Here is a 15,743-nt window from a genome sequence, read left to right as displayed (position 1 = left end):
TTGGAAGGAGTCTCTGGCAGAGAAGCAAACAGGCAGAGCGGGCAGAAAGCAGGGAAAGCGTGAGACACCCTGGGTTCAGACTCAGCCACTTAGTAGCTGTGAGACCCTGAGCAAGTGGCTTAACCTCGCTGATGACGTGGGGCTTCCCCCAGCACCCCAGGCAGATTAGTCACCCCTCTTCTGCCGTCCCACAGGGACTGGGTAGCCATTTCAACTTTAGAGTCTACAATATTAATCAGCAATTTACTTCTGTGCCCGCTCCTCTGCCCCAGGGGACTGTGGACTCCCGGAGGACAGGCATTGGGTCTCGCTTGTACCTGAGTGCCAGCCCTGGCACAGGCCACAGCTCAGAGCTGGTGCTCAGAAAACAGCTGTCGAATGGAACCGAAATGAGGCTGAGTCTGTGCACCAAGGAAGCAAGTGGCTGTGGGAGCATCCTGACCACTGACACAGTTGCTCTCAGCAACATCCCCTGGAGGCAGGATGCTTCATCCCAAAGGTGGGGACTGGGGGGCATCAAATATGTCTTTTTTTTTAAATTTATGCATTTGGCTGCATGAAGTCAGCTGCGGCGGGCAGTTGCTGTGGCAAGTGGGATATTTTGTTGTGGAGCATGGCCTTTCTGGTTGTAGGTCGTGAACGCTATAGTTGTGGTGCCTGGACTTTGCTCCACAGAACGTGAGATCTTAGTTCTCGGACCAGGGATCGAACCCTTGTCCTCTGCATTGCAAGGAGGATTCTTAATGACCGGATCATGAGAGAAGTCCCCAAATACGTCTTAAAGGAGGTATTTTGGACCTAGACAGGACTCTCCTTCCCAATCTTACTACTCACCAAAGAATCTTGGGATTGGGCCATCCAGACTCAGTTCTCGGCTTTAGGGACCTAAGGTAAGACGGGGGAGGGGAGCGAAGCTGAAACCCGATCCTGGGGCTCATCACTCTGAGGCTGGTCTCCTTCCCACTGAGCCAGGGTTTCCCACTGTCACCCACGGCATGAGGTCACATGGTACAGGGAAGCCTTTTTAAAAATTCGAATGGTCACATTCATTTTAATATGGATTAAGAAAAAAGATGTATTCAGCGCCACAGGCCTATACATTACTCCTTTGTACCAGTGAAAAAAAGAGGGAATCGATTTAAATTTGATTTTAAGATGATCATGATGTAAGAAACAATCTGGGTGGGATGGAAATAAAGTCATGAAGGAGGTGACTGAGATCTGGCAGCGTCTGCAGTGTACCCTGGGATGGTTCCGAGCCACACTCCACCACCCGGGACGTGAGCACCGCAGGTGATACAGCTCCCCCTGAGACCCGGGCCCCCGGCACTGTGATGGGTGCGTGGGCGCCTGCAGCCCCCACACAGAGGTCCAGCCTGCAGGGCCTGGCTCCATATTCGACTGGAAATGAACCTCTTCTAAGGTAAAGTGAACAGTCAGGTGGATGGAAGGGTGGCTGAACAAAGGAATGTCACCTCGACTAACGTGGACACTGAGATCCCAGGGGACAGTTGGTGGAGATTTTCCTAAGGAATATTGATCCCCAGTGAGTGATCACCCTCTGCTCCCAAAGGGTCACATTGCCACTGCGTCAGCAGGCAGGGCTGAGACCGAGCTGCGTGGGGACGGGGCAAGTAGCCGGGCTGGGGGGCAGACGGCATGGGGGTGAGGGGGGGGGCAGACGGCATGGGGGTGAGGGGCAGGGGTACTCTGTCTTGGCCGGAGCACCTCAGAGAATAAGCCAGGGAAGAAACCGCTGCTGATATTTGTCACGGCAATTTCACAGCACCGGATGTCGAAGCGTCTCGAATGTCAACTGGCAAAATTAGTCCTCGTCAAAGTCAATTTGAACAGTCAAGGTGGATGGAAAAAATGGGCTGGACAAAGGAAAATAGAGGGACCCGAGGAAAGCACCCTGAGCCAATTCAGGAGCAGCAAACCAAAGGGACTGTTGATGGAAGTTTTCCCAAGAAATAGTCACTCCATTTAGAAGCCAGCCACCCCTGAAACTCCAGCTACTTGCTGAGAAGATCCCTCTAAATATGGGATTGGCACTGTTAGCTTTCAGGAGCAGGATAAATGGTCTGGTGATCCAAAGGGCTGACTCGCTGCTAATTCCCTCCTCCCCCACCTGCAGGGGCAGGAACAGCCCCAGCAAGACGAGCTCAGAGGTGGAGAACACCTGCCTCACCCTGCAAGGAAGGAGCTCTGGGGCCGCTCACGACGAATGTGGACCGGACTGCACATGGGAAGAGCGGGTGGGGATGGCAAGAAAGATGATCTAAATGGAGCTGAAGAGAAAGAACCTCTTTGGGGGAAATAGGGTGGAAAATAGACTGGGGAGCGAAGCGCCAGTGCGCCCTGGGGCGGAGTGATCAATCACTGAGGTGGACCACGGGACAGGGAGGTGTGGGGACGCTGAAGAGTCTTGGGCAGAGATGACGCGTCCCCATGCAGAGGGGGTGCAGGCGCTCCCTCTTGACAGACTGCAATGCTCTCCCAAAGTTACCCGTCCCTTCAAGCTCATGTGCCCTTGGGAGGCCAGTTCCCTGTTTCTAAAGCCCCAGGCTCATGAGCTACACTTTGGCTCAGGAAAATCCAGCATCCAGCACAGGATGGGGCATAAGGGCAGGCCTTTAATTCCTGCGATTGTTATTAGCATAAGTAGCGACCAATCATTTATGAGCAAGGCACACTGTCTCGTTCCATCATGTCAGCAACTTAGCTGGCACGTAGTACAACTCTACTTTCTAGGCGGGAACGCTGAGGTTGGGCAGGCTGGTGCTAGGTCCCTGCTATCTGCTCCCCAGGTCACTCTCCCCTTCTCCACCTATTCTGTGCCTGGTGGCCCAACTGCATGGGCATCCAACTGAGTTTTGTCCATGTGCGGTATTAGCAAGAGACCCAAAGGCAGGAGGGGGATGAAATTGGGGTATTTCTCCCTCCAGCTCCCTGCCAGGTCCCCAAGAGTTGGCTGCATCCCTCCACCCAGGGCCCCAGTCCTGCCCACAGCCCTCCCCTCTCAGCCCTTCTTCCAGTCTGCGGGCGGTAGTAACTCCCCACTGCTCCTGGCCCCAAGGGCTGCCCCATCCCCTGTGCCCCCACTAAACCCTAAAACCAGTGAAAAGCGGAAGTGTTAGTCACTCAGTCCTGTCCCAGTATCTTTGAGATCCCATGGACTGTAGCCCGCCAAACTCCTCTGTCCATGGGATTCTCCCGGCAAGAATACTGGTGTGAGTTGCCATTCCCTTCTCCAGGGGATCTTCCCAAAGCAGTGATCAAACCTGGTAGTCCCTTAAAGAAGCCCTTCACAGACCCCCCAGGTTGAGCTTGCTGTTTCCTTCTGGAACCTGGTTGATCGGGAGAGAAATAAATTGTCCCCAAATTACAGAGCTTACCAACAGCAGCACCAAAACACCAACCCCCCTCTGTCTGCCTCCAAAGCCTGTGTCATTCCACTGGAACCGCGGTTTCCCAACTGCAGACATTCACACCTCCCAGATTGGCCACGTTTGCGTGCCACCTGCTCCACGATGCACTTAACATTTTTCTCAAACTTGACTCTTTTTTTTTTAAACTTAAATGAGCCATTTTTAAAAAGGGAAAGGGAATTTAAATCACTGCCCCAAATGGCAAACCAGTCTCACTTGCCTTAAACAGAGGGTGACTGAAAAAGAATCATAATGAAAACAAAACACTGTTATTAAAATTTTGACTTCCTCTGGCTCACTACAGGCGTGCTGCCCCACACCTGCTTTGTTGGAAAAAGAGATTGGCAAGCGAGAGGGTGTCAGAGCTTGACGGCATCAGCCTGAGGCTCTCTCCTCGGCACAAGGAGGAGGATGGCATGGGAAAGGAAGCGGGAAGACCCTCCTTCTCTGGAATTCCTTGTCACTTACTGCCAGTGGGAGGGACACTTCCCTAGACCCGTGATGTCCAGTGTAGCCTTACGCAATGATGGAGGCATCTGTGCTGCCCAACACAAGAGCCACCAGCCACGTGTGGCTGTTGCTCCTTTGAAATGTGGCTGAAGAACTGAGTTCTGTTTAATTTGGTTAAACAAAAGCCAAGACACTTTGCTGCGTTTTAATGTAAATGTGGGTTGTCACACATGGCTCCGTGTTGAACACAGCTCTGCAAGCCCCACAAGGGCGAGAATTCGCCTATTCTTTCTCCTCTGGATTTCTAGAACGGCATGATGCTTGACTGCCAGGAGCAGCGTACCAATGGATGAATCAGTGAATGAAGGAATGAGTTATGCTGCTTCTTGCAGCAACGCGTCGCTCTCTGCATCCGGACTGCTCTGGAAACCACTCTCTCTTCCCTGTTTGTGCGTGTTCAGGCGTGTCCGACTCTTTGCGACCCTTTGGACTGTAGCCCACCAGGCTCTTACGTCCATGGGATTCTCCAGGCCAGAACACTGGCCATTTCCTACTCGGGGATCGTCCCGACCGAGGGATCGAACCCGGGTCTCTTGCGTTTCCAGCATTGGCAGGTGAATTCTCTATCACTGAGCCACCTTGGAAGCCAAGTGATCTTATTCCTCCCCCACCAGGTTGCCTGCCTCTCCCCCCACCAGGCTCTGCGAACAGGCCACAGGCCTTAGGAATTCGCCTTCTGACGGGTGCCTTTTCCTCTCCAAGCTGAGCTCAGGCCCACTTCTCTGCTGCCCGCGCAAACAAAGAAGCCTTTGTGAAGCGGTTGCTTTCGCCGCCCCCACCTCATGCCCTCTGCCCCTGCCTGGGACATTAGGTGCCTGGTGACAATTAGCAATGTATCACCTGCTTCTGTAGAACCAGGCACCTGGCTTTGGCTTATTGTGTGGCCTTGACAAAAACCTGCACACTCGGGCAGCGAGCACCAGCTCGAGACGCGAACGCCACCCAGCTCTGGCCATGCCAGCCTCTGTCTCCACCCTGCCAGGGTATCCGAGGGACCTGCCAGGGCTGCCCCCACCCCCCACCCAGCCCTGCACGATGCCAGGGCAACCGGTGATGGACGCCTTCCTTTGGGGCAGCATTAAGGAGCCGGGAGGAAGAGATGGTGCTGGGAGGATAATGGAGGCGCCAGTGACTGGTGACAAACAGCCCCATCGGAGGAGCGCTGAGTGTCTCTGCAGAAAGAGAAACAAAAGGGCAGAAGGAACAGCTTGGCAAAGCAACAAAAACCCAGTGGCTCAGCTGCCTCTCTCCCTGGTGACTCCCGAGCCGCTCCTATGATGTCGGAGGCTGGTGGCTGCTCCCCGCTGGAGCGCTGCCAAGACCCCCACTCAAGCCTGGGGACCCCGATGCTCCCCCATGCGAGGCTCTGAGGTGGAGGGTTTGCCTGGCGGAGCCCCCGGGATTGCCCCTCGGACCTCCAGGGAGGAGACCTGGCTTCCAGCGCCACCTCCCCGACTCCCCCTGCCCCCGCCTACACACACACACACGCGTCACACGCAGTGTGAGATCCTCTCCAGCCTCAGTTTTGTCAGCTTTAAAATGGGAGAAGGGAGACAGCGCATTTAATTCTCCAGCCCCCTCCTGGCCCCGGAGCTCTGCAGTCCTAAACCCAAGGACTTGTTTAGGACTCCGTGTGGGAAGCCTACAGCGTACCCCTCCTCCTGGGCACTGGGGCTTATAAATGCTTCTTCCGCTTCAAACCTGTGGGTGTTCCAAACATCATCATAACAACAGCAACAACTTTTCACATGCCTACTATGTGCTAGGTGCCCTGCATACAGATCCTCCCCGAACTGTGCAGATGTCACCTTCCCAGCAGCCCCCACCCCACGAAGCCACCACGGTAAGCCGCCTGTTCAGCTGGAGAAATCAAGGCTGGAAGCAACACAGAGGCGGAGTTCACACACTGGATCATGGGGGAGACGGGATTGGAACCCATGCCAGACCTCAGAGCTCATGCCTGCTGGGCATCTAGAAGCTTCTCCCCAGGAGAAGCCACCCTGCCTCTCTTGGCTCAGGCCCAAGCTGGAACAGTCCCATTCTAGGCAGGGGCCTGGTCTCCCCTCCTTGCCAAGTGTGGACACTCGGGGAAAGGCGAACAGTGTCCAAACGATGGCATTTCTGCCTCGAGGCCATTGTCTCTTTGGGTACCCTAGGGCCATCATTTATAACACAAAGGCATTCCAAAGAATGTCCAGCTTCAGGTGCCCCAGAAAAGCCAAATTAATCTTCCTAGAGCCCTGCTCTGGGAATGTCGCTCATTTCTCTTCAACTGCCCCCTGTAGCCTCTGGGCTCAAGTCCAGACCCCTCACTCTGGCTCTCAGACCTCTGCCAACAGCTCTAACCTCATTTCCAGCTTCTCAACAAGCACCTTCTGCTCAAGCGAAGCCAGCTGCCTCCCAGCCTCCCAGCCCAACAGGGCACTCACCCCCTCCTCCAGGCCTGTGCACAGGCCCTCCGGCCCCCACCCCAGCCTGGGGTTCCCTCCCCACCTGTCAAGCCTGTTCCAACCCCTCAGAGCCTTCCTGGGCCACTCCCTTCAGTTTCCAAGGGTTCATTCTTGTTACCCTTGTACTGGCCATTTATTAGAGATGATCTTTCATCATTCTCAAATGAGCCCATGCTCCATGGGGTTTGCCAGCAGCCAAAACTCCTTAGGGGATATCTCTGCTGATCCAGAACAAGGCTGGGACAGCTGCTCAATGAACAGAAGTGACTGGATCCCTGGACGTGACTCCAAAGGCAGCTTCCAGGACAGGAAGGAGAGACTAGGAGCTTCCTGAGCCTTTCAGAGTGACCCTGTGGCCGTCTGAGTTCAGCCTGGGGGCCAGGAGACAGAGACAGGCCAATGGCCAAGGCCCAGTCGCACGCCTGCTTTCATGGATCATTTCATTCATCTCCACATTACACTCTACCTTCAAAAGACGGGGACACCATGACCTAGAGAGGGGCTGATTTGCCCAAGTGTGTACTCGGTGAGGGAGTGGCCGGGCCAGGCTTTGAACCCAGTTCAGATGGAAACCAAAGTATATTAATACCCAGTGGCTGGACCACACAGAGACAGTGATTGAGGAAGGATGGGCAGGCCCAGTGGCATGCTGGTAAATGCTTAGCAACCAGCTCTGGGCTGGGGAGAGCACTAATCTGCAGTGTTTGCCCATCTCCATGGTGTAAATCGCCATGGTCAGCTTTAAGCTACCATTAAGGTCAACTTGGGCTTTGGGGGAGATGTGTAAATCAACGCCTGGGTTGAGAATCCAGCTCTGCCCCTCCACTAGCAGTGGGACCTTAGGCAAATCACATGATCTTTCCAAGTCACATTGCTCTGCTGTAAAATAGGAGACTGTTAACTCCCAAACGGGAGTTTCTGGGAGCATTTCATGTGACTGTGTGTGCATACAGCCAGCATGGGGCTTGGCACATAACAGTTACCATTTCCTTCCTCCCTTCCCCAACCTCCACCTGCCAGCAATGAAGACCGGCCCCTCCAACCAAGGAGAACCCAGAAGAAACAGGACGCCCTGTGGTCTTCCCACCAGCTTCCACTGTTGGCTCATCCCCCAGACGCCAGCCATGATGCCAGGGTGAGCTATGGACAACAGACACATTCTCACACCAGAGGGGACTTCCAGAGGTGACCGAGCAGGGCCAGGAAACAGGTCCCAGGCTCAGGGGAGACATCATTCATTCATTCAGTCAGTGAGTCATTCAACAAACACATCTTGAAGATCTGCTCGGAGCCAGGCTTCACGCCAGAGCCAGTGGGACAGGGATGCCTGCCCTCAACAGCTCTCTGTTCAATAGGGAGTCGAGCCCGTGACCAGGCCCAGCCTCAGAGGAGAGTTGTTTAAACAACGTGTTGCCCAAAGTGCCGCTGCCAGCCCGCACAGGCGGCCCCTGAGTCGGCAGGAACGGCGGGGCTGCGGAGGGCGAGAAGCGGGCAAGCAGAGACTAGGGGGGAGGTTTATGTGGACGGGGCTGTGCCGGCTGAGGCCAGGTGTCTGCTCTTTGAGCCAAGAAAGGGCGGAAGTGGGGGAGGAGGGGAAGAAACCTCTGGGCAGGCCAGGTCCCTGGGGCGAAGAGACGGTGGGCTCCGGGCTCCATGTGGTGTGAGCACAGCCCCATCAGCGTCCTCCCCGTGGCCAGCAGCGGAGGATGGAGGAGTCACATCAGCAAAGTGGCTGCATCGTCAGCACCCAGCTCACGGTGCAAGCTTTCTGGTTAGTTTAGGGGCCTGTGGGCTCGTGGGGAGCTGGCCTGCTTCATTGCAGATCCCTGGGGGCTGAAGGAAGCAGTACAATGGATTCTGGAGGGAGGAAGGCTGAGCCTGCGGCCACAAACCCGGATTCCAGTCCAGCCACTTCCTACCACCATCTTTTCATTTCCCTGAGGCTCAGTTTCCCTGCTTCGTTCAGTGGGCACAAGAGTAGCCTCCTTCACATCTGACGTGAGATCTAAATGGAAGGATGGGGGTCAAAGCATCTCCTCAATGCTCAAGTACCACCAGCAGGTAGAGTTAGGATGACTGGAATCAGAGTCTCCATCACATCAATTATCTGAGTCTTCAAGAAAGACAGAATATAGTTCCAGGAGCAGAACTTTACCAACAGGAAGTTCATCTGTGAATCCAGCCTGAATTCCACAAGCCATAAGCCTTTGCATGTATTTTCTGTAGAAAGTCACACACCCAAACCCTCTCCACGTAGCCCCAGCACCAGGACATGTCCAAAGGCCAAAGATGCCTTATTTATCCAAACAACCAACCTTTATTAAGTATCCATCATGTGTTTGTGAGGAAGATTCAACAGTGAGAAGAACCGAACAGGTCTCTGCTTTTGCAGAACTTTTTACTAGGTTAGGGGGTGGGAGGTTCACAGCGAGACTGCCTCTCCCACACTTCACTGGGAGAAACAACTTGTGTCTTGAGTCTTAACTGCACTAATGTGGGTGTGGGCAGGGGACAATGCCTCCAGACTCCAGGAAGTCAGGGAGCAGGTAGGGGAATTGATCACCCCCATTCAGCAAACTATGAACCATCCTCCAAGAGTTACCAAGAATGGCTAATCAGCAACTCTAAGGCTTATCATGCCTAGGGAGGGTATCGAGTGGGGTCCTTTTCTTATAAAGGGCAGAAATCAACTCCAGATAACCCAAGCCAAAAAAAAAAAAAAAAAGTAACTAGTGGAACATTATGGGGAAATCATGGAATGCAAGAACAAGCTGGAGCCCCAGGTGTCAGGAGGCCCACGTCTCGAGAGCCAGAGCTGCTCTGACATAACCACGGTTAACACTGATGACAGCTATCTGAGCCCAAGGGCCGAGCTGAGAGCCCTGCGTGTCACGACTCATCACATCCTGCTCAGAACCCCCGGGAGGAAGACCCCGCCATCACTAGCCTTGGGAACCAGAGGAGCACAGTGTCCTGGGGGCTCCTGTCGATAAAGGGGACCTTCCAGTGGTTTCCAGTCTTTCTCTGGTCAGTGTCCAGACTCTCGGGATAAGGTGTCAGACGGACTTGTCTTAGAGGGCTCTGGCTGATTGCGCCACCTACCAAGATGTCCTGCAAACGAGAGGGTGGTGCACAGTCTCCCAAAGCAAATCCGACACGTTGCCAGGAGATGTAGGAATGGCCGGTGGACACACAGAAGCCAGATTCCTTTCCTGGGAGTCAGTGTCCTTTCCCACTGCTTTGGGCTGCCACCAGCTCCATATATGTTGCACCTGTTTGCTCCATCCGGGGAATCTTGGCCAATAGGTCTTAAGCCCACTCTGCTAGTGAACCCTATTTCAAGTGTAAAGGTGGGCTCCAGGGTCTCATCCCCCTGGTTCCTTCCCAGAAACTTCATCCTGAGGACAGATACTTCTTAGGAAGTCATGTCACATATTTCACTTCCACTGACATTTCTTGTTTAAAATGAGGGACTTTGCTTCCTCTTGCTAATGGTAGAGGCTGCTGCATTCCTCCTTCTGTGATGAAAAAATAGTTTCTCCTCTCCTCTGGAAGCAGAAATGTCTTTGAATTGCTTTAGACCTGCGTTTGAAACTCCCAGTTCTTACCCTTATAAAAGATTTTGAGCCTCATTCATTGTTTAAGAAAGAAAAGAAGGAAGTGGGAAGAGAGGAAGGGAAAGAGACAGGGAGCAAGAAAGAGAGATGGCAAGAGGAAGTTGGGTGGGTATCCAGGGGGCTCTTGTCCTCATCTGTAAAACATACCTAATGAGACTGCCTCATGAATTCTTGAGGGCATTTAATGCATAAAGAACATCTAATAGGTGTGCGATAAATGGAAGCTACCAGTAATATCACTCTTCTTTCTCCCAGTCCTCCATTAGACTCAAGAAGTCACAGCCCTGAAGTTGAGCTGGCCCTACCAGGCACAATCCTGCCTCTGGCTCTTAGCTCACCTGGGTTCCCTCCCTGGAACATTACCCCTTGGCCTATTAACCTTCTCCCCTTGCTTCAAGGTCTAGTTCAAGTCCTCCCTCCCCTTTGAAGCCTTCCCTTAATACCGCCAAAGAAATCACTCTTCCCCCACAAACCTCCTGTGGGGGACATTAGTCCACTTCGCATCCTGCAGGTATCAACAAATTTCCACTTGGATTGTCTTTTATCTTTACGGGTATGGGCCTGACCTCTCACCCCACTGGAACGATGGTCACGGTCATAGGTCTTTCTCTTTTCAGATGCACCCTGCCCACAACAGATGCCCATTCATTCTCTTGATGATGACAAGGGCTTTGAGGGGTGTCCCCTCTCCCATCTGTGCAGACGAACACACTGGATAATTTGATTTCAGTGGGGTTTGGAGAGGAGCAAAGCAGCCAGACGGGGCAGTGGACACACGGCAACTGTCCATGTGGCTGGAGCTGAGGAAGTGATTGAGACCCGTTCTCACCAGGAGACAACAGAGCCCAGAGGGAAAGAGACGGCCAGTCCTGGGTCTGAGTCTCAGCTTGCCACTTACCGACTGGGTGACCTCGGACAAACCACTTAACCTCTCTGAACCTCAGCTTCCTCATCTGGAAAATAACCTTAACTCTCAGAATGGTCACAAGGATTAACGAAGATAAGAAGAACAAAGTACATATGGCACAGAGCTGGCACAGTCAGGGCTGAATAAATGATTTCAAGTGGCCTGGGGATGGAGCAGAGGGGCCGGGGTGGTAAGCCAGGTTAGACGCCTCCATGGGTCCCAGGAAACTCATGAACAGGACTAACCAGCCTCCTCTTTGTTCAGCCCTTGTTTGGTCTCAGCTTTGAAGTCAGGACTGCTAAAACCCAAGAATCTCAACAAGTCTCTTCATCTCCTCCCCACCCTCCCCCATTGCCCCAGCCCCCAATTGTAGCAAGATGCAGGTCTGTGTGAGACAGATGTTCTGAAAAGCTGGGGTAGGCAGACCAATCTAAGGCACTGCTGGTACATTGCCAGCCCTTGCCCACATGCCGTGTCCAAGGAAGGCTGGAAGGAAAGCGGGAGCCAGGGGCCGGACCAGGCGTGACCTGGAAGACACTGACACCCTGTCACGAACAAACCTTGAAATTCTGGGCCTCAGTTTCCTTCCTAATCTGTGAAAGGTGGGTTTAAGCTGAAACCCATCTTGCAGTGCATGAGCACCGTGATGCAGCTAGCGCGTGCTGGCCACGCAGCCGCTGATCCATGTAATTTTGGCTATTGAAAAAACAGAAACCCGGCTCTGATATCAGAAGAGGAGCAATCTTAAGATTGTTTAAGGGGACTGTTGAGGAAAGATCGTTCGATGCTGGGTCTCATTACCTGCTTCCACCAAGGCAGCTGTCCTTTGGCGCTTACCATCTTGCCCAAGGCATTAGGATTTTAGGGGGCGGTAATCAGTTCCTACTCTAAAAGGGTTCTCCTGCTAAAAATTACTCGTTTCAGAACCACTGAAGTAAGTGATCTCGGAGGTCGCTTCCAGCTCGAACATTCTCTCCGCTTAAAAAGCAAGAACTCGTTCAGCCTCTCAGGAGAAATTCCAGTTTGCATCTTGAGAGGGAAGGGGTGGGGTTTATGGCTGGGGGCGGGGCGGCAGGGGGAGGAGGGGCGGGGCGGCAGTGGGAGGAGGGGAGGGGCGACCTGGTCCAGGTCGGGCCCTTAACTCCCGCGCCGAGCGAGGACCGGGCAGAGGCCCGGCGGTGCCCGCGGGGCGTGGGGTGGAGCTGGCGAAACGGATAAATACATGAAGGCTTTACACCAGCTTGCGCGCGCGCAGCCCCTGCAGTCCCGGTGCGGCGGCGGCTTCGGCCCAGCCGATCAGCCCCCGCATCCCACCCACCCGTTGACACGCTGCTGCCGAGAGAGAAGTGGAGGGGAGTCCAGTGGAAGTGGAAGGGCTAGGGCCTCTAGCGCGCCCTACCTCGGCCTGCCTCCCGCTGCCCTTCGCGGAGACCTTCCCGCGACCTAAAGAGGAGGCAGGTCTATGAACCACTGTCCTTCCTGCGCTCCCAGTCCCCGGGGCCCTCTGTCTCCTGGGCCAGCGCCCGGGCACGAGTGCTGGATTGCCCTCCCAGAAGTGCCCAGGCCAGGTGAAACGGGGCCTGAGGAGTTAGAATCCGTGTGTGTTTTTCCTCTTGGAGAGGCAGATATCGGGGAGCGGGGATCAGGGGCAGGAGCCCTCCGCCCGGCCGGTCCTGTGTACCGCCAGCTGCCTTCCCCTCCTGAGACGCAGACCCACCTCTCCAAAGTGGAGTCCCCGTGCGCCGCGAGCTGTCGATGCAGACCCGGGCCGGCGCACGGGCCGTGCCTTCCCTAGCAGTGGCCGCTGTCGCCCCCGCCCTGGGCAGGCGCGTCTCCGGGCGCCTGCCCTGGACCCTACCCTCCGCGCCCGCCCGCCCTCCGACGCAGGCGCTGGCAGGCGGCCTGGCCCTGCTAAGGGCCAGGTGCGCGGCTCTCGGTCACGTCCAGGAAGGGCGCCCTCCTCCGGCCAGACGGCCTGTTACAGCGGGTACCGACCGTTCTGGTACCCCCGCCCTGCGCTGGCGCGGACTCCGAGAACCAAAGCCCCGTGAGCTCTCATCTGCTCTGCAGCGAAGGGAAGGCTCAGCCCGCGACCCGCGCTCGGAAAGTTGCCCGTCTGCGATCCGGGTCGGCGCTCTTCCCTCTCGCTAGGCAGCGGAGCTCAGAGGCCAGGCCGGCTCCTCTCTCCTAGAGGCGCTCTCCCCAGCCTGCTGCCAGCTGCAGAGGAGCCAGGACACCCGCTCAGGTCTCCGCAGCCCCAAGAACCGCGGCTCGCAGGTTCTGAGGAGAACTCGCGCGGTGGGATCCTGACGCAGCGGGCTTTCCCCACTAAACCCTTCGGCATCTAGTCGCCATCCTTACCCCTGACCAGCCTCTCCGGTTTTGCGTGTTCTAGAGAAAAGGGGTGCCCCACTCCTGCCCCCACCCTCTAACCACCCCACACACGCTCCCTGCAGTGTCCGGGTGAAGGCTCCAAGCGCCTTTCGACAAATCCCGGCGCCCTCCCCGTGGCGCGCACCCGGGCACCACCCCGTCCCCGCCCCCATATAACCTTTCCCTCCAGAGGCTTCCGAGGGAGGGAGCCATCGCCTCGAAGTTGGAGGGGGAGGGTGTCCATGCACTTTGGAAAGTCTGTTGTTCCAGGGATAGGCAGACCAAGTGGAGGGCTTGCATTCCTCCAGATTTACACCAACCCCTCCCCCTCTGCCAGCAGGACCACCATTCAGGCTCAAATCCTGCAGTTTCTCCCGTCAGCGGGCCAAGCACTCTGTAAGGACCTCGGGGTGGAAGCGGGTGGGGTTATTTTAGGGCGCACACCTTGCTGGCAGGCACTCTCAGATTCTGGTTTGGCACCTCCCGGGAGTGCAAGGCACACGGGAAAGAACAGATCCTCCCCTACCCATCACCCGCTGGGCTGGGGGCTGAGACCCGACCGGTCATAGCGGCTACTTTTGGGCGCCGCGCATCCCCCGCCCTCTCCGCGGCAGAGCCGGATGTGACACCAGACGCCCTGGTTCTGGGCGTCCAGGTTCGGAACTAGGCTTGAGGAGAACCGCGGGCGCAGACCTCCAGTCTCTGGGCCACCGCTCTCCGCCGGTGCAGCCCCGCTCCCGCCGGCTCTGAGCGGACGCGTGGGCTCTGAGCGGACGCGCCGGGTCGCCAGGTTGGGTGGCCGCAGCACTCTAGACTCGCCAGGCGGCGGCGCCGGCCGAGAGGCCCCGAGGCTTCCGCGAACGCCGGACCCTGGAGCCGCGTAGGCACCGGTCACTCGCTCCCGGAACCTCCTTCCTTCCAACGGGTTTAGCCCGATCGGGACCAAGTCCACGCGGGACACACACGCACCGCGGCTCACACCTACCCCGTGCCCTGACGCGTCCGTGCCTCCCTCCACACTGGATCCACACGCTCCACGGCACGCTCACACACTCCTGGCCCGCGCGCCTGCACCTCCACATCCGAGAAACGTACACTCTTGGCCCGAGGGTCACATCCCGCCTCCTCTGCACAGGCGCCCCGCAACACCCCCCACGGAAATACAGTCACCCGCTGTCCTGTATCGCTGAAGAGCCCCGTACACTTGGGACACGCGTGCCACGCCACACCTCACACACTCACCCACCCTTCGACACATCCCCACACAATGACACAGGCTCACCCACTTCACAGCCTCGCCGAGAAGCGGGGCGCCCGCGCACACCCCCAGACACTCGGGCTCACACTCCTCTCTCTCACACACACCTTTTCTGTGTAACTGACACGGACACCCAGACAGCCCTCCAGACACGGGCTCGCTCACACACCTTCGCACACACTCACACCTCCAGATGCACTTAGCACCCTCGCCACGCACAGCGCCTTCCCGGACACCCTCACTCGGGCGCCACAAAGACACACGCTCATACACACGCGCGCGCGCACACCCGGGCACAGACCCGCGAGCGTTCTCTCCGGAGGAGACGTCCGCCCTCCCTCGTCAAACCCACCATCTCTGCAGCCCCCGCGCCGAGCGCGGTTCTCGGACCCGGAGCGTCCCCGGGGCGCCCCTGGCCGGCACCCTCCCCCGCTGCCCGCCCCCGCGCACCCCCGGCTCCGGCTCCGGCCGGCGCCCTCGCACTCACCGCGCGCCCGGTCCAGGATAGCGGCGAGCAGCAGGCAGACGCAGCCGCGGAGGCTCGGGGCGGCTCGCATGGTGCCCGGGAGCTGGCGGCGCTGGCGGGGCGGTGGCGGCGGCGGCGGCGGCGGCGGCGGCGGCAGCGGCGGCGGGGCCCCTCGCCATGGGCTCAGGCGCGCTCCTGCCTCCGGCCGCTGGCCGAGACGGTGGCGGGCCGCGTGGGGCGCCGCGGGGGCGCCCCCATGCCGCCGCGGCTGGGCTGCCGGGGCGCCGGGCTCGGCTCGGGCTCTGCGGGGCGCCGCGACCCCTGCTCTCGGGGCGACCTCCGGTGCGCCGCGGCTCTCGGCTCCCCGGCAGCGCGCGGTGCCCAGCGCTGCACGGAGTCAGCTGGGCGGCAGCGCCAGAGTTTGCAGCCGAACCGCGCTCTCTGCCTGGCGCCCGCCTCTCCCGGCTGCGCGAGCGCCCCCTCCCCGCGCCCGCCCTCCGCCCCTCCCCCTCTCCCCGCCCCCCGCCCTCCTGCCCTCCCCCCGCCGCGCTCTCGGCTGTATTATACAGACTTCTCTTTAATCCTTTCTGGGCCGTTCGGCTCTCGGCCGCTAAGCCGATTTATTGCAGGGAGAAGGCGAGCTCCCCACCTCCCGCCCCGCTCCCCGCTCCGGGTCGCCCACACCCTCACCCCAGGCTCCCTTCCTCACTCTAAGCGCTCGCAGCCCCGGT

General features: G+C 57.4%; 1 protein-coding gene across 2 annotated transcripts in view; it reads right to left on the bottom strand.

The window, feature by feature from the left end:
• IGSF21 (immunoglobin superfamily member 21) overlaps positions 1–15,116 on the bottom strand; it is a 270,697-nt gene extending 255,581 nt beyond the window's left edge. The window contains exon 1 of one of the 2 annotated variants that reach the window (XM_070458791.1): positions 15,034–15,116. In XM_070458791.1, the coding sequence (XP_070314892.1) occupies positions 15,034–15,103 (70 nt within the window). In that variant the 5' untranslated portion in view covers positions 15,104–15,116. Of the gene's footprint in view, positions 1–14,273; positions 14,406–15,033 lie in introns of those variants that run through there. The other variant, XM_020899171.2, reaches the window with a different exon arrangement.
• Between the last annotated feature and the right edge of the window lie 627 nt (positions 15,117–15,743).

The sequence above is a fragment of the Odocoileus virginianus genome, chromosome 30 (assembly GCF_023699985.2).
Source record: "Odocoileus virginianus isolate 20LAN1187 ecotype Illinois chromosome 30, Ovbor_1.2, whole genome shotgun sequence".
NCBI classification, from domain to species: Eukaryota; Metazoa; Chordata; class Mammalia; order Artiodactyla; family Cervidae; genus Odocoileus; species Odocoileus virginianus.
The sequence above is the reverse complement of the archived record's forward strand: the minus strand, read 5'-3'. Positions and strand labels throughout refer to the sequence as shown.